The sequence below is a fragment of the Aythya marila genome, assembly GCF_965140915.1.
Source record: "Aythya marila genome assembly, chromosome: Z".
Classification (NCBI taxonomy): Eukaryota; Metazoa; Chordata; class Aves; order Anseriformes; family Anatidae; genus Aythya; species Aythya marila.
The window spans coordinates 28,361,924-28,381,411 of record NC_139080.1 but is presented as its reverse complement, the minus strand read 5'-3'; the positions used below and the strand labels follow the sequence as shown (position 1 = coordinate 28,381,411).

At 42.0% G+C, this 19,488-nt stretch overlaps 1 protein-coding gene across 1 annotated transcript in view; it reads right to left on the bottom strand.

The window, feature by feature from the left end:
- The window catches only part of DMRT1 (doublesex and mab-3 related transcription factor 1), a gene marked incomplete at both ends in the record, with an annotated part of 60,812 nt that extends 49,646 nt beyond the window's left edge, over nucleotides 1-11,166 (bottom strand). The window contains 2 exons of the mRNA XM_082782819.1: nucleotides 7,964-8,147; nucleotides 10,861-11,166. Coding sequence (XP_082638945.1) covers nucleotides 7,964-8,147; nucleotides 10,861-11,166 — 490 coding nt within the window. The remainder of the gene's footprint in view (nucleotides 1-7,963; nucleotides 8,148-10,860) is intronic.
- Nucleotides 11,167-19,488: the final 8,322 nt, after the last annotated feature.

Here is a 19,488-nt window from a genome sequence, read left to right as displayed (position 1 = left end):
GACCAACTAGAAAAAAAAAAAGTGTTGTTGGCTTTTTTTTTTTCCACTCTGTATTCTGCGGTGTAGTAAAAAAGCTAATCTCCAGGAGTGGCAAAGAATCATGACAGACACCCGTCAGGCCTAGCACAGTGAGCAAAAATCACATCTGCACACATCACTCTTGTAGATGATCACTCCATAGATTCAATACCATTTATGCTCACAAAACCTGCTTCCATGCAAATGCAAATTCACCACTAAAGACTTTTGTTCATGTACAGACGACAAAACAAAACACACAGCGACTGGAACTAACATGGCTTATACCAGTGAAGGTTATGAAACATCAGTACCAGTGCAGTACAGTATAGCATGGTACATCAGCCATAACTATAGGCATTCCTGTCAGCAAATGGTGGCCTAAGCTGTGAGCAGTACAAGTGGTATTGTATTATATCCTAGAGAAAGGATATTAAAAATGGATAAAATAATAAATAAAGGATAAAAAAATAAAGGATATTAAAAAAATAAATAAAATAAATAGGCATCCAATGTCATTGCAAAGGAAAAGAAGCTCTGTGCTCAAATAACTTTTAACAAGCTCTTCAAGAAAACAGAGCAGAGAACTGAAGTAATAACATTTGTACTTAACCCACTGAATTATTCATAACTCTGTCTAAAACCAGCAGGTACTAAAATGTAGGAGAAAGTTTACGAAAGTTCAGGGAAAAAAAATGTAACTACAAGAAGCATTTGAAAAAGTATTTCTACAAAAGCAATCTTCAAAACTGCCTTTTTGTCCCCAAGTCGTTAAATGACAAATCTACTAAAAATGGGACATGAACCAGAAACATTAATATGGAAGCAAGTTTATAAATAAAGCAAAAGAAAGCAGTCTTCAAGGTACAAGAAAGCATGTAAAAAAAAAAAAAAAAAAAAAAGAAAGGAATCACGCCAATGCTCAGTTAAGGAAGCGTGCAGTATGCCTTCACTCCCCACTTATATCTTTTCTCAAAACAGAAAGAAAGCCCCACACATTCAGATAAGCCATAATAACTGTTTCAAGGACACAGAAAGGAACAAGAGGTTAGCTGCAGATAGCATAATAATGTGCCCACAGATAGAAAATTCTCAGTACATCTACTGCTCCTGCTTCAATCCTTATCTTGGTGTGCATAATGACAAATGGAAAGCACAAGCCGGCACAGATAACTCTCTAAATGTGAATGCACATATGCAAATACCAGCATGATGGAGGGAGAACCTCCAAGGCACAAAGAACAATAAGGGATTCCAACCAACCTCTGGCCTTCATCAGGATGAGAAACCCACAGCACCCGGGGTCCTCGGCCAATTTGCACGGTTGCTACCGAAATCAATTCAGCGTGCAGGAGCTGCTGCCACGAGCTGAGGGTCTACAGAGCTCCAGTGCATAGAAGTACACTTGGAAACCTGAGCCATGTGTGAGAAAAGCCAGAGAGAAAAATGTTGCATGCTCAGAAAGCCCTATGATGAAAAATTTTGAAAAATTAACAAAAAAAAAATATCTACTCATGATTCTTTGGGTAAAAAACAAACAAACAAACAAAACTTTTCTGGAAAAAGAAAGGGGGATAGAAGTGTGTTCTGAGCTGCCTGCATGTTTTCACCTCTGCTGTTACAGGAGCTTTGGTGCCAAGCAATCCTTCCCTCCCAAAGCAAGCAGGTAGCTCGCAGTTGGTCCTGAGCCTGCCCTGCTCCCCCCACACTGCAGGAAGCTCTCCCCAGACGCTGCCTCTGGTGGAGACAGCCGTGGACAAGCCTCATGACACCCGCCAGCACAAAAAAAACAACAACAAAACTATTTTTTCCGAGGTTCTCAGAATCTTTTCATGCTGCTCTTTATCTTTACAATTCCACAGCAATTCAAACACGATCAAAAAAGCCCGAAAGGAAAAATAAAACCTCTTCTTTTGCAGACTCAACTCTGAAAATCACCACTAGTTTCACTTCTTTCCCAAATACAGCAGAAACTCAGTACTTCACCAGTCTGTGCCTCGTTTAATAAGCATGTGTGGCACTTCAGACATTAGCTCAGAAAAAGACAGGCACATACACAAGAAGCTGTAAAGACAATGAAAGAATATTACTTGAAAAGGGAAACTGCAAGCTTAGCAAGCTGCAGGTTCCAGGACTGAAGAATTAACTGGAAACATCTAATCAGGGATGCAGAACCCTGTAACATTATGATTTATTTAACACAGTCAAACAATGGCCATAGGCAATGAATCACACAGGAGATGACAAAGCTGCAGGAGATTTCCGTCATCTAGTTTAACCTGCGCATTGATCAGAGTTTACCTCCGTATTAATCACTTGAGAACGCAGGCTAACACACTCTTAAACACCTCTTGTGATTATGCTTCACTTACCCCCTTGTCCTTATGCAGGTCACTCTGTTGCTAATTGCACTTCTAGTTAGGAGAAAAAGTGTCTACTGTCTAATTTAATTTTGTCTTTTTTAGTTTCAAGCCGTTGCTCCTTGTTATGCTGTCTCAAGCACTGTAAATAATCCCTCCCCCTCCTCCATATTATTACCTCTCAAATATTTATAGACTGTTATATCCACCCTTAGTCTCCTTTTCTACAAGCCATACATCATTTCTGTCACCCTTCCCTCTATCCTTTCAGATTTATCTATGTCCTTTTATAATGAGATGCTCAAAACTCTTTTGCAGTGTTCCCAAGTACAGCTAAACCAAAGCAGTGGAGAGATGCAGACCTATTTCTATCCTAAACCGTGGAAATACTGTTCAAAGAGAAACACTGACTGAATATGTACTTGGTCCAGTCATGCCAGTAGGAAAACCACTTTACAGGCAGAAGACGATCTCCAGCAGCTGCTTCCCAACAAGAAGTCCAACTTGTGCTGCAGAAATAACGCCAATGCTAAACAGCTAAGTTCATAAATTCTTACAGGAGTCCCATGCAAACATGATTCTTCTTCTCTCATCTTAAGTGTAACATACTGGATAAAAGCAGACAGTTATGGATAGAAAGATGTTATTCACAGGTAAAGGATGCTAACTTTTTTTTTCTTTTTTTTTTTTTTTTTTTTTGTGTACATTAGAATCACATAATCACTCAGGCTAGAAAAGACCTATCAAGATCATCAAGTTCCAACCACGAGGAACAAGGGTAAAATATACCAGCTGTTAACAGTCTAGTAGAGACACATCACGTTCAACTATAATCTTTTATGTGAACAGAGATTCATTGCCTGTAGGAGGAGGTAGGTAAAAACACCAGGATGGGGCTTCTTGGCTCTTGGGAAGGATAGGAAGTTGGCAAGACCAGAAGGCAAACAGCAACTGAAACTGCTGAAGTACTGGTAGTAGGCACAGCAGGAGAAAATGATAGTTTGAAAGTAATAAGGAGGCAATGACAAGAGCAGGATGACGGAGCACTGACCACTGCAGACCCACCAAAAACTCTGAGGTCATGCAGCCACTGTCTTAGCACTGACTAAATTAACATTTTCTGTTGCAATCTGATGTAGATTTAGTCATCAAGTGTTTTCAGGTCAAAACAGTCAGGATTTCAGCTGAAGGCCTACAAATACTGAACAGTATTGACAAGACAAATTTCAACACGTAGACTTAATGCCACTATGAAAAAGTAGACATTTTGTAGATTCATATAATTATTTAGGTTGGAAGGTCCTCTGGAGGCCAGCTCACTCAAACTCTGCTCAAAGTAGAGGCACCTTCACAGCTCGATTGTGCTGCTCAGGCACCAAACACCTGAGTTTCGAGTCTCTCCAAGGATGAAGAGACTTTTCAACCCCTCTGGGAAACTTGTTCCACTGCTCGAACACTCTTCATCATGAAATGTTCACGGCACCTTCCTAATGTTGTCCTTCAGTTGCCTAGAAGAGACTTTTGGACAAAACGGAAAGTCTGACTGCATGTGGCACTATACTGTTAAGACATAAAAGGATTTTCTTTCAAAAATAAAATTTCTGTTTATTGTTTTTGTTTTTAAATCAGACTATCGTATCTTCCAATTGTAATAGCTCATTTTTTAACTTCATTACTTATGCAGCACAACGTCTGTGAGCTCTTGGCAGCAATGTTTTAAGTGCAACAACACAGGAAAGGTCAATCCAAAACAGAACAGCCATTTAGGCATAAATATACTGGAAAGGTAACAAAAAAGCAAAGGAAGAGAAAAGAAGGCAAACCAGCGTTTTCAAAGGCATCTGGGGCACTTCATTCCTCATTCATTTAGCCTGGAGTTACAACTGCCTCTCTACAATCCTTTTTTATTACCAGGTAAAACTCTGTCATCCAAAGAGTTTCAAACTGAAGGGAGAACCTACTTAGAGAAAGGTAAGAAGAACACTATTTTGTTTCCATAATGCATAATAAATGTTACAAAGGGAAATACCACCTGTAAGCTTCTTACTCACAAAGACTGACAATGATATGTTTAACTTGCCAGCCAGTGATACTATGAAGGCACATACATAATGCTTTTATTAATGCTTCTGGCAAATCCAACAGCAAACAGACCTTGCAGAACACCGAAGGAGCCGGTGTGTAAGAGCACGCAGTAATTCTGTCTATTTTGGATGCTTATAACATGGGCCAACATGAGTATAACCAGGAAGAAGTCGCACTTTCCAGAACTTTCCATGACCTATCTTGCAGCCATTCCGTCCTGCCTGCAGAAGGCCAAGCGTCTGCAACCAAACAAAATGGAGGAAGGCCGAAATGCTGTGTGTCTCCTTCCCTTGGTGTGAACAGCTCTCACTCACAGTTCTTTCACGACCATGCTTTGTATTATCTTTCAGTGATTTCTAAATACTAGAATTGCAACGATACCAAGCTGGCATGGAACTGAGAAGGATCCAGGCTTAAAAACACTGCACTGAAATGTCTCAAAGGCACATTTTAAGTACCTCCCCACAGCCTTTTCCTGAGGCTTCACACGCTAGTTAATCCAACAAAATGTACCTGCTCTACAGAAGGAAAGACAGTTGCTTTAGATGCCCTATTATTATGACTTTTCACTGCCGTGTATAATAAAATGGTCACTTTTTTTTTTTTTTTAAGGGAACAGCTTTTTTTTTTTTCTTTTTTTCTTTTTTTTTTTAATAGGGAAAATACACAGAAACTACAAAATTTGTTTGCAGAAGTTCAGATAATGCCCTGTGAGCACACTCCGCTCCCTTCCAACTACCCTACAGCCCCCCAGATCACTCTTCTTTTTCTCAGGGAACATATGCTCCCACCAAAGCAAATACGGTTTCCAAGCCTGGGAAGGTAAATGGATAAACCACTACACTTTGACCATGATAATTCATTCTTTCCCTCTTCAAAAATAGCATGTCACAAAGGGATCTGAAAAACAGTCTCGGGACTCTGCAGGTGCCATAATATTTCTGATTTTCCGATAAAATAGATACAGTGAGGAAAGACTCTCTCCCTGGCACTGTGTCTGATTTGTGTGACTCCTTCACACATTATTCCTCCAGCGGCAAACAATGCCCTGCGTGACAGACTTCAAAAGAAAAACGGCTTTGGTGAAGCCAAAAACTTACCCAAGGAAGAGAATTACCACCGTCAAAATGATCTCTTGCACAGTCTAACGTGTGTTGTACAAGAATGTGGCTCTCAGCTTCTCTAGGGTTCACGGGGAGCTGCTGATTTCTGCTGCAAGTAGGAGTTTGACTCTCTCTGCCTGCATTAATTATTCTGTAAATTCTCACAAAGTCTGCACCTTGGCCTACCAAACTGAGACACTGTGACACCTGCTCCGAGTATGAGACCTGCTATGACTGAGTCACTTCCCATTTTCTTTGTACCACAGTCTCCTAAATCCTAATAACCCACAATGTCCTTCTTCCCATTTCAGCTCAAGCAGGATTTCTCATTTTGCTTGCAGTGCAAGGTATCTGTAAAACCGTAAAACAGCAATGAAAGACCCCTTCAAGTACCTGGTCCTGAAGCAGCCTGATACCTAAAACAAGAGTTTCGTGACACATCATACCTTGCAGCTTCTTATTTACTTTCAGAAGACTTTTATATTCTACAGAAAGCAAAGGCCAGAATATACACACAGATATTTATATATCTCTGTGACTGTTAGGAAGAAAATGCACACCACAATTCAAGTGGTACTCCTCACCATAAAAATTCAATTTTCAAGTTCTAAAGTCTGCATTCTGACACCCAATAAAGCTGCTCTAGTTGAACACACAGCAGCTTCTGTCATCAAGCAGCCTCAGAGCCTGCACACACACCCACTAGTGCCATTAAACTCATATGCATGAGTAGTTACACAAAATTCAGGTGAACCCACCAAAATTAGTTGGGCCAGAACTTTACGGACTGCAGATGCTTAAAGGCTAAGCAGAGTTTTCAATTTCTGCTTGGGTGCCTAGAAGCAAAATTATGAACCCAACTTCGTATTCGCTCCCACATTCATTCATTTCTGGCAAACAAAGCTGACCCTGCCTTGCTTCGTGCCTGGAATCAAATCTTCTCTCTGGAGATGAAGCTGTGTATTTTAAACGTGACCTACACACAGTTATTCAGTACAATGGTTGAGAAACAATGTATTTGGATTGCTAACAAATATCTACAGTAAGAAAATAATGACAGCAAAACATTTACAATTACTTAAACTAAAAGAGAAAAGTGAACTCAAATGATTTTAAAGTTAGCGATTTTCACGTTTTCAAGTGTTTATACCAGCATGTGGTTGTCTAAAGCTTGTCTAATTAATACTTTTCATTAAAGAATCATAATTTAATTCAATTTAATAAAAAACATTAAAGTAGAACTTATAAAGTAAATAACTACAGACATTTAGAAAACGCTAAGATCAAAGCTTATGCAAATTCTGTTGACAGTAAGACAATTTAATTTTTTGGCCTTTCAGAACAAGCAAGGATTTTCTTGTTCTGAGTTACACGGCATCTCTATACATTACTGAATATACTACTTTAATCTTTAGTCAGTTTTTTCCATCACTGTAGATAAAGCATGCAGTAACCCAAAGACAAAAGCAGTGACTGTGTTGATTCAAAGGTGACAGTAACATGACTGCAATAATGAAAACAAAAATGCAAATAAAAAGTTATTTATTGTTTTATCAACGAGTTCTTCTAAAAGCTTCACAGAGAAATTCCTGAAACTGGCCTGAAACTGCCTGTCTGCAACGGATGCAACAAATCCATCTGACAAGGCTTTTAATGGCTTTCAAGACAGAGTTGCATGACAGACACACCTATGTGTTGTCCTTTTATTAGTTAATGCAAGGCACTGTCCACTTCACATGCATTTCTTTAAGCCAGATGTGTATTTACCTGTGTTATTGGCATCAGTACAAATGATAAAAAAATAATTAAATTTCCTTTTCATGTTTTTTTTTTCTTTCTTTCTTCCTTTTCCTGTCTACACAACAGAAGTCAAAGATGTCAGCTTCATTTTAACTGCTCTATCTATCAGGTATAAACTCTGCACCCAGCCACACAGAACTGATGTACCACCACATCAAGACAGGATGCAACTCTCTGATGTCAGAGCTAATGACACTACCTACACACCTAGCTTCAGTTTTGAAGAAGATAAAGAGCCAGTCAACAAGTAGTTGCCAGGACCATGGCAGAAGCAAGGAAGGAAAAGTATTTGGGGAGAAAGGGGAAAAGCTCCCTGTAAATCACTACTTGCAGGTATATATACATGGAAGTTCAACAGAGTGCTAGTCTTATTCCAATTTATTTTGATTTTCAAGTAAAAATAACAAAATAAAATATGAAAGATTGATGCTGGGTTCCTCCCTTTTACTAACCATACCAACAGCACAACAGAGTTGTTGGAGAGGGGACTCCACTCCACTGTGACTGTAGACAGAGGAATGAGGTGAAACAGCAGGCAGGTGTAAATAATGCCAGCTCCTGCCCCAAGCAGCGAGCTGATCTCTCCCAGCACTTTACCTGATGATGTGCTAGTTGCTGCTGTTGCTGTACTCGTGGAGTGTGTAGGGCTGCTGCTTTCCAGCAAGAGACAAGAGCTCCCACCACCATTCTTCTTAATGAACTGCTCTGGGACACTGGGCAGGGGTACTGGGTGGCTGATTCCCAGTTCCTCTTCCTGAGCTTGCTGCCTTCTCAGTGCAACCTGGGAACAAAAAGACAGATGTAGGGCTTGTTCTCTGACTTGAGCACAATTTGTAATGGCAACAGGCAAGACTCAAACTCAAGGCTGTTTTTGTTTCTTGGTACTCTCTAAAGTGTTGATGGCATAATCCAGCCAGTGGGTATAGGAAGATATAAAAGAGATTGTTGAGCTATTTAAAAGCAACCACTTTTCCATCCAAGCATATGTGAACAAACCCATGAAATGCCGGTGCCATCTTCTTCCAATGAGGTCACATTAAGGCTGACTGCATTCATGCAGTACAGTTGCTCTTGGGTGAAGCATATTGACAAATGCATAGACCCATTCCTCTCTGCTGATAAACAGCTCCTGGGGATAAGAAATCACCTTTCAGGCTTGCTGTGCCTCTTCATCTTAATAAGGTAACTCTTTATGAGTGTTTATACTTGCAATCTGTTGCTCTGTCCAAGCCTGCTGGGCTGCCTTGCTTGCTCTTGGTTGGAAATCGAGGGAATTTCAATACATGGTACAGTCAGTACACACAAAGAGCTTTCTGGCAGAGGCACACAGAAGGCAGGGAACCACCCTGCAAGCATTTCAGCAAGTGTCACACACATTGCATGCAGCTGGCCATGTCTGGTGCAGCAGCAGCTCCCCGCTCCTTTCCCAACACTGATGCAGCTCCAGAGCCTAGTCTGCACTAGCAAAGCCCACAGGCAATGCAAACTCTGGACACAGGTGCAAATAAGCCACATGCAATGCCTACTGAAGATTCAGAGGGTAAAGCACACCCTTTCTGCCTCACCTGAACAGGCAGGTCGGTTTTGCACAGCCATCCACCTATGCCAAGTCCTGAGACATTGCCAGGCAGCACAGCTTTGTAGCTATCCACCCTGCAACTTGCCACATAGCAACTGCTTTGCATCTGCATCTGAACCACGGAAATCTGTACTAGATTGCAGACCACGATCATGGGCTTCTTCTGCAGGAAATTCTCCTGGGTAATTCTCCGGGATGTGCCTCTGTTTCCTGGCCATGTTCAACAGCCACATTTTCCTAATATGGGTATGTAATACTATCAGAGAAATTAATGACAGCTTGTTAAAAACATATGTTCAAAACAGAGCGTATAGATGTGCAAACACTATGGGACTTAGTCCCTTTTTTTTTGGTTTGACTTCACAAACCAACAGCCTTGACCTGCAAAATTCCACCAGCACAAAGTGGCTTACTGCAGAAATATATCAAAAGGGGTAAAGACAGACTTTCAATGTGCAGCTCCTACACAGATAAGGTTCAGTGAGGGAGGCTTTCGAAACCACTTTCAAATACTAGGCAGGGAAGAGAAAGGCCCCTCTGCAAGAGCCAGCTGGAGAGAGGAATTCACGGTGTGAAAGGAACTACTGGGCGGCAGAACTACCTGCACAGAAGGGGACAGCTTCACAGGGGGGAAAAAAAAAAAAAAAAAAAAAAAAAAAGAAGAAAGAAAGAAAAAAAAAACAAAAAAAAAAACTGCTTTATCTTCCCTGAGGGGCTCCAAAAAGGGACCGATGTTTATTATCCCATGGTTCACACCTGGCAGAGATAGCACATATAACTTTGGCATAATCCACTATTTCTGGATCGCTGTAGTATTAGCTGGGAGGAATTACTTAAATGAACCAAAACTCCCCATGGATTCAAAGGAAATTTAATCTAACTGCATGAAATAATTAAATAAAATTATTTTTAAAAAGTGGGGAAGGATTTCAAGGAGGGCTACTAGGAGTTTTAGTCCGGCATTGGGACACTCGTTTTCTGTGGGACTGTGAAGTTCTGAGTGCACATTACCTGCGAAGCGGGTCCACGGGTCTGGCATCCCTGCCTTTAATTGTACCAGTTAGTCCTAGCACCTTCCAATTAATCCGTCTGAAGGGCTTTATTTGCGTGAACCGGGATGTGCAATCCCACTCACAGGGCTCAAGCACATTAGCCGTATCACTCCCAGGACTCCTCATTAATGAAGTTTTCAACACAAGGCTCACAGGGACTAACAGAGCCTCGTTAAACGTTATCAGGCAGAGCTGTGACTTCAGAGGGAATCACTAATGAATAAAGTTACCTCTGTGCAGAAATGGATGTAGTTTGGTTTACCTCGGCATGGCAATGATTTGCAATTTAGATTTAAGGTTATAAGCTGTAGGCAGCCCTGCGTATACAGAGCCTCTCCATGAAGTATTAAAAAAGTTTTTAAACAGCTGTGTATAAGCATTTTAAGGAAAGAAAGAAAAGTATGTTTTCTTGGAAACGAACTCATCAAAAGCCACCTAATGTAAGGTCAAATGGATATACCGGATCTGAAACTGGGAGTGGAAAACACTGCCACTAGCTGCTAGATGGATGGATAATCGTTTAGTTAAAAACAAGCTGTTCGACGGGCAAAACAAATAACGTAACGTCAGGTAAAAGCCTGAAGGGTGCAAGCGTGTTTAAGTTTTGGTGAGTTCGTGTTTTAAAATCAATACATATTCAGACGCGCTCAGAAGTCCGCTGCCAGCCGCCTAACTCCTGCACGCGTTTCCACGTGAAGAAAAAAAAAAAAAAAAAAAAAAAAAAAAAAAGTTTAATTAATGTATTTTTTTAAAGGCGTTACGTGACGGAGCCCAGCTTCGCCCCGCATCATGCCCCCAGCCCTGGGGGTCGGGCTCCGCCGAGCCCCCCCCAGCCCCCCCACCCCGGCCGCCCCGCGCCTCACCTGCGCTGCCATGACCCGCTGCCGCTCGGCGATCAGGCTGCACTTCTTGCACTGGCAGTCCCGCCACATGCAGAACCGCTTGTGCCCCTTCAGCGGCGACGAGTACCCGTGGTTGCGGCAGCGGGCGCACTTGGGCAGCCGCGGCAGCTTCTTCCCCGCCGCCGCCGAGGAGGAGGAGGAGGAGGAGGAGGAGGAGGAGGCGACCCCCGGTGCCGGGGCGGCCGCCATTTGGGCGAAGCCGCCCGCCTTGTCCGCGGGGCCGGGGGCCTCCGGGGGCTCGCCGAAGGCCGGGGAGTCATTGGGCATGGCGGCGGCGTGCGCGTCCCGTCCCGTCCCGTCCCGTCGGTGCCCTCCCGTCCCGTCCCGTCCCGTCCCGTCCCGTCCCGCTCCGCCCCGCCACCCCTCGCGGCCCGGCCTCGCCCCTCCCGCCGCGGCCCCCTCCGCCCCCCCGGGGCCGAGCCCTCTCCGCCGGGGGCACGGCCCGGCCCGGCCCGCTCCCCTCTGCCGCCCCCCGGCCGCAGGTGCAGGGCGCTGGGCTGGGTGCTTGTGGGGGACACGGGCTGCAGGAGCTGCGGAGCGGGTGCAGGCGGGCAGAGCTTTGCCCGGGAAGATGCTTTTTTCCTTCCCTCCTTTGCATGGGCTCCCCTTCTCCGTGCGTGATTTACAGACCCCGGCGGCTCTACAGATATTATTTACAGTATTAATATTTCCTCTGTTACACCTTTAAATCTTTCCGGGCTCGGCTTCAGGTGACGCTATCTTCATGCCGAAATGAAACTATTAAATTACATCTCAATCTAAGATGAATGACAACTGTCAGATGAGTGACTCAACAGAGATGAAGCAGAAGGCGCCTGAGATTATGTGAGGCTGATTTATAAAGATTGCATAAAGATTTCTATAACCCCAGCTTCATGACTCAGCATATCAGATAGTAATAAGTTACAGCAGGTAGAAATTTATTTCTGCTGGATGAAGCCAAGGAAAGCTTCTCCCTCTTCTACATCAGCTATCTCCCTGCTAATTCCGCTCAGGCTGAGCCTCCCTCCCAGTAAATAACCAATGCCAACCCCAGCCAAAGAAAGCCTCCATTCATTCTTGCTCAGTACTTTGAATTACCATTTGCTAAATAGATTTTAAAGAATATATATATATATTTATAACTTCACAGCGCAACATAGGAGATATTTGTGGAGCTTTCCAGACACATTAAAATACTCCCAGTCTTGAGCAGCCAAATAGTCCTCAGCTAGGGCTTGGTTCTGTCCTCAACCAGGACTTGGTTCTGTCCTCAACCAGCAGCAGAAGCAGCATCTGGGAAGTGTTGGCAGGAGGGTGTTAATGTCACCCGACTCACATCACTCTGCCGGGACTGCCTCTCCTGACGTCAGCAACTGCACATTTTCCTGCAAAAAGGGAAGGTGGACACAACCTTTACTAAAGCAAAAATTATATAATTTCACAATGCAACAGATGGTGTGTATCACTAATGTTTAAGTAAGTGAGAAATGCAAACAGGCATTCTTAGCTTCCTATGCTGAAAAGTGAAATTCATCCCTGAATAAAACCAGCTGAGATCTTCTTAGCCTGTAGGGGCATTGATTAGGCTCCAAAGTTGTTGACAATGAGCAAGTCAGTCTTGAAAGTGGAACTCCTGCAGGTGGTTGAGCCCTGACAGGGATGTTTCCAGGTGCTCAGATGCAAATTGTCTTGAAGTCAATTGAAACTTCAAGTGGAAAAGGAGATGGAAAGGAGGCTAGATCATCATAACAAGGAAGACTAACAAAACCAAGGTATGAAAACGAGAAGATAAAACACATCAGAAATGATGGGAGGAGGAAGAGAAAAGCTGAAAGGAGTGAAAAAACGAGAAAAGAGAAGCACAGCATGTAAAGGAGGCAAAGACAGACAAAGGAGAAATAATAGTGGTCACCAGCTGCTTATACATGACTTTTCACTAAGAACTAAGCGGGACAGCCACGCTCAAAGGTGAATCACAAGATGCAAATAAAGCAACAGTTCCAAGATGAGTATTATTTTAGCTGTCTTTCACGTAAGTAGTATTTCATACTCCTGCTTTTCAGGACAACTGCACAGATCCCTGTTATTCATAATGTTACGAAACCTATTGGTAAGGAACAAAATATTGAAGTTGTTAGTAGTACTAATCTGGTATTTTGTGTTCTGGATGAATGCCACTGAAATAGCAAGGTGCCTGCTGAATACAAGTACACAGCCAGTCCTTTAACTATGAATTCCTTTGTTTTAGTTAGCTCAAGCCACACTTTGAGTATGATTTTAGTGCGTAATCTGGTTTGCCCCCCCCCCCTTTTTTTTTTTAAATGGGTGTTTGGTGAGTATGTAAACCCATTACTGCGTTGGCTGTCCATTGGACTCATGCAGGAATAGGAGATGGTTGTTAACAGTTCCAACACATATCAGAACAATCTCCCTGCAAGTCTTCACGAAACCATATTCATTTATTTAATGTAAGTCTGGGTGCTTCTAATTTGAATCCAACAATGATATTGGTGATTAAATATCACTGCTATTTCCTGGCATTTTTGGAAGTAAGAAATTGTAATAAATGTTTCTGGTGAAAAATCACAAGAAAAATCAAATGACATTTTTGCTTTGTGTTCTGGATAGCTGATAGCTATCCTTAAGCTTAGACAAAAATGCAAAAATGCTGAAGTCTTCAAGCATTGCCAATGAATGTCTTTTGATATCCTTTGCACCTAGAAAAAGTTTTATTTGCTAACAAAATCATTGTCTGGAGGGACAGATGTGAACAAGCCAGGTCACCACCACTACATTTGGTGTGACTGACCATCTCAGTAGAAAGGCAACAAATTCAGAGGACTCAAATCTGACACCATTGCCTGCAAAGCAAATTAGTTTCACCAAAGTCAGCAGAGCTGAGTGCCATTCAGTATCTTGCAGGGCATGTTTCCCCCATAAAAGCTGACCATTGTCTTAGCTTCCAAAAAGAACTCTCTGAGTGTGAAGGAAACTGGGATGAGATTGTATTGCTTCTCTGTTCTGTGGCTAAACCAAGAGTTCCTCTTTCTAATGCTATTCTGAAAATATATATATATATATATATATATATAAAATATATATATAATTCATAGTCTGGAATTCTGCACTGAATGAAGAAACTTAATTATTAATTATTTAAATAACTGGGAAAAAAAAATAAAGCAATAGTTAATGTATTAGCCATGAAGGAGTGTAGCTCTCCCCTTTTCTCCATGCCCCTATCTTAGACCCCTGGCTTTGTGCCTCAGCACCATGGGCATTGTACTCAAAGACCCTGTGGTCACCCCCTTGCAGCAGCCTGTTGAGCAAGGGCTGAACACCACCAGAAGCAAAATGACTCAACATCATTTAGTGTCCCAGTTACCCACTTACCCACACCTCTCTTCATGTGACTTCAATCCTCCGTGTTATTCTCCATATCCCAGGCATATGAATTGCCTGCATCTGCTGGGTCTCATTCTCTCATTCTCTCTCTCTCTCTTTTTTTTTTTTTTTTTTTTTTTTTAACCTGACAGTGGGTCAAGCCAGAGCAGTTTTGCCCTTTCTTTGCAGCAGATCTTTTCGACTCTTCATGGCCATTTTGCAGACCATACCATGGGGGAGTTATGGCTGCCCGACAGCACTTCAGCAGCAGAGGTGGTAAGGGACAGAAGATAAAGCATTCACACTGCCTATGAAAACATCAGTGTGTCTGTACACTTTCTGGACATTTAGAACGAAATACCAAGGGACAGCCAGAGGGAGTCAAGCAAGGGAGTGAGATGGTGCCTGCATGTTCCCTCAAGGCACTGGCAGCAGCCGTGAGACTCCTTGCTAGCTGGCACCTAGTGCTGACTCCTAGCTTTCATCCAAAGCTGGAGGGCTGTGGATGGCTTGGCTCTGCTGCACAGCCATCCTGTTAGCAGAATAAATAGGTGTACCACTATCCCCATCTGCAGTCCTGGAGCTCCGACAGTCCACGTGTGTCATTTACTTGTGTGGGTGGTCGGCTGGTCTGCCTGTGCATGTAGCTCCCTCTGTGAAGGGAAGCAAGCATCAGCTGGAGTGACAGAGCCCAGCAGGATTGTGACAACTATCCAAAGTTTACTTCACATAGTTCTTTACTTCAGGAAAAATCCAGTAGGTGGCATAAATAAGCCATTCACTTTTCGCAGTTTTATGTGTATACTTGTGCAGATCTTTTTATTTCACTCATTCCTTATTTTAAACCTCCATTAACTTACATAAAAGCTGAATTTTTTCCCTCTGGCTCATAAAACACAATCCTATAGGTAAAGTTATGTATTCCAGGCAGATAATTTTCTTGATACTTTCTGGCAGCATATAGCTATTTATTTATTTATTTTTGTTTCTTTCTGTACTCATGCTTTGATAATTTCTTCATACAGGTTACTACAAAAAGGTAAAGGTTTCTTCTGAGAACAGGCTGATCCAGACCGATATCTTGCATTGAAATGCCCCATATCTAATGGGTTTAAAATCAGCTCAAGTGTTGTCAGCTTAGGCACTTTTCTGTGATAGTGTAATAGAGTGCACCAGCACTCTATGGCACCAGCAGCATTGCTCAAGATCTCTGAAATCTGATGATCCACTGGTAGCTTGTGCTAAAAATCTTTTCAAATAAACTGTCTTCATTCAGACATAAGCTTCTGAGCACTTCATTCTTCCTTGGTCCTGAAAAATGCTTCTGTGTTCCTGCAGTACCTCACGATTGCTTATTTGTGCACCCAGTGATTAGTTTTTCCATGGTTAATGCAAGTTAGATGTTGCTTTTGTGTTTCTAGGGCATAGAGCTTTCAGGTACCTGGAGCCCCAATGTGCTACTAGGAGAGCCCCTGAGGAGAGGGTCCACACACAGCCTTTAATCAGTGAGTACAGGAACATCTTGCTGCTTCAGTCTGAAAAGCTGCTGTTCCCAGCTCTGCTGGGAGAGACCGATGGTTGTTGGCAGGTTGTTGTTGTGTGTGAGCTCTTCAGCACGCTCAGTTCATATTCTCTTTTCTTAGCATAAATCCAGACCCACCTAGGAGATCCTTCTCCAAAAGGTGCAAGAAGGGACATTGGCAGGGGACAAGGAACAGCATCAAACCTACCCCAAACAGATGAGAACAACAGATGAGAGCCTGTCTGAAACAACAGACGGCCCTTCACCTTCATTGTGGCAAGCCCAGCCAATGATGTTGGCCCACAGCGCTCAATAAAAACACAACTCACTGGAAACAAAACTCACTCCATTACATCATGCCAAGCACGGTACAAAAACAAAGGAATTTCCAAGCACAATGAAGCTAATGGACATATGTCATGCACGACGTCATGGACCAATGCACATTTGTCATACCTATTCTGCAACTAGTTCTTCTAGTAACAGGGATAAAGAAAAGGGAAAAAAAATGGTAATTCCTTTCCTTGAACACCTGCATTCTGTGTTTTCATATTTCTTCACAGAAGTCAGAATCATTTCATTGCAGATTTAAAGGCTGAAGAGAATATGCTGTCAGCTCCTTGGAAATTTCAATTGTGGTTAATAACTGACTTTGGGTAGCTATTTGGAAGCATTATTACGTGCGACTTTTAAAATAGAAGTAAAAAAGTGAGTATAGGGAAACCACTGGATTGCTTCTTCTCAGTCTTCATTGTTCATTTTCAGCACACTTAAAAATTAATTGGATCCAGTGACTTAGAACATTGAAGACTCTTGCATGACTCATTAAGCTGACATTTCTAACATTTGTAATTCACACTGTAAGAATGATAGAATCACATAAGCCATCTATATGTTTGAGCTCTTTTCATCAGGGTACGACTACTGCAGGGAATGCCCTTAGTTTTGAATATCATCATCAATTCAGCTCTAAGACATCTGTAATGGAGCTGAGTTTGATAGACTGCCAGAGTGTGACAAACTCAGCTCCAGCCTCTTAAAATAGGCAACACAATTAATTGCTACTTTTTTATTTATGGTCTTTAATCTTTTAATGGATACAGTTAAATTCCCACTTCATTGAGCAAGTCCATTGGTATTTAAAGGAACAAATAGATCATTTCAAATTATAAAGCACTTGCTTTATTACCTACATTTTTTTAATTGTGCAAGATATTATTATTTTACATTCTTTATCTTAAATAACCTAAAACTGATGGAGTCCCAGGTTTCTGAGGGATTTAACTATTTTTCAAAGGAGCCTGAAGGGCCAGTGTTTGCCATGCTTAACAAAAGCAAATGTATTGTTATAACAGCTTTCTGTGAATTTATTTTCTCCTTTTTTCTTTAAACCTAAATAAGTGGAGAATATCTTTTTCATGTAACATGCTGCTCTCATGGGAGTACATTTCCTTCTGTGGGACTGGCCAACAAAATCAGTTGGTGTCACACACATGTCTATGAGCAGTTTTGTGCCACTCTTTCCTCATGTCCTCCTGCTTCCTGCATGCAGTCTTCAAATCCACTGTGCAAAGTTGCACTACGAGGGGGCCTGGAGGTGTCAGAATTGCCTCCTACCAGAGCAGAGCTCTTCTGTATATTTTAATCAAAGTCAAATGACTGTTACCTAATTGGTCATGCTGTGAAACTACTTGAAGTGAGCTGCTAACCTCCTGGCTCAGAAAAAGGATTTCCTTTGGCCTGTCAGCCTGACTTTCCTCCCCTGCAGCTTCTTCCCTCTCTTGTCGGTGCCCTGGAGCCTCCAGAACAGTCAGGCACTTCAGAGGTGGTCTACAAATGCTGCCAACAGACCATTAGATCTCCTCATCCTCAAGGGCTTACCCTCCTTCATGCTGAGAATCCATTATAGAGGAGGGATCCAGGAGATCCGGGACCTGGAAGACCTACACCCATCACTGACAGCTTTGCACAGTGCTATCAAGATAAAGATAATCAGAATGCTTAGATAGTTGGCTTCCTTAGGTAACACTTTTCTTCTATTACTTGTATGTCAGTCAGCAGTGTCAGGGTTGATGATCTCTGTACGTCTTATATGCACATTGGCTAATTAGGAGTAATTGAGTTTCTCCAGTTCTATTGGCTTGAAGGTGCTAGGAAGCTGACACATTGTTACAAATGATTTTGACTGCCAGGCTATTAATTTTAATTAGGCTGGCTTTGTCTAGACATGGAGCTGCCTTGTCAGGTGATGCGAACATTGTGTGGAATCTAATTAATCAGACATTTTCATTTTCTGTCGTCCCTATGCAAACAATCTCTTGCAGATGCCAGAATAAAACCATTCAGGGCCCAGCTCTGCGATGCCGGCAAAGTTCATGTAATGATTCATGGTGCCTGAATAAAAACTATTTAAGCTACTTAAATACCTTCAGAGTTTGAAATTGTAACAGGTAACACATAGTAAAGTAAAGTAGCTTTGCTGCATGGTAGTTTAAGCTATTATTTTCTCTTACCCATTTTTGAGAAACAAAAGCCTGGAGATTGCCTTTTCAATACTGAAAATCTGCTTCTCAGAGTTCATAATAATGAACTATCTGCAAAGATAGTTTATCGGGTACTTGAATGTAGGTAGGGTATGCCTGTAAAATTGCACAAGTATCCATGAACACTACAGACCATAACTGCTGTCTATAGGATCCCCATATTGTAACAGCTGAATGGTATGTATCATAAGTAACTGCCTGGATGTTCACATCAGCTTCGTGATGTTCTGGTTCACTGGGTAAAGAACACATACCTTAACCAACTTAACCAACTTCCAGTAGCTGTTTACTCTTATGTGCTCCAATGAGACCACTTCTTTCATTTAAAACAAAACAAAACAAACCTTTAGATGAATTTTAGATAAATGAAAATTATTTAAAAAAAAAATAAAAAATGACTTGCCTGTTCCAATCATGACATCCTATTTGTTAAGAGTTGTAATGGAGTCTGGCAATGTTGTTTCAATGAATATGTTGCATTTACCTTTTCTTTGCATTCAAAGGTCTCTAAAAGATCACTAAATATTACTAATGTTAAGATCTAAGGGGCACCACTTGACCAATTTAATGAGCACTAATGAAAGACACTGAAAATAGTGACGTCCAAGATCAAGTCAAATGAGGTTGCTAAGGTAATCATAGTTTATAGGTGGGTCAATGCAGGTGATGGTGATAGAGGGAGACTGTGAGTTCCAACAACCGAATTCAGGAGTGGCCTGGCCTCAGAATGCTAGTTAACACAAGCCTCCTTCTGGCAGGGAACTGGAGGAACAACTTTCACACACTTGGTTGTGTTTTAATTTAATCAAAGCAGGGGGGAAAACAGCCACATTATCATGAGGGACTTGTTAGTTTACTTACAATGCTGGAAAAAAGTATAGGAGGCAGAGATGGAAGTGAGTCACATGTTTTTCTTGCAGATCTGCAGTTTGTGTTCCATTTTGAGTAAAATTCTTCAGGATAGCTAGTTCCTGAGTTCACATAGCTCAGTTCTGGAACAGCATGTCCAATGCAGCTTGTCGTCTTGCCCTTCAGAAATGCTTACCAGCAGTGGACTACAGCATTCCTTAGACAGGCCTAAGGTAGACAGTCTATTTTCCTGTTTTATACCCATCTTTGAAGAACCTTTTCTTGCAGACATAAGAGAATAATACAAAA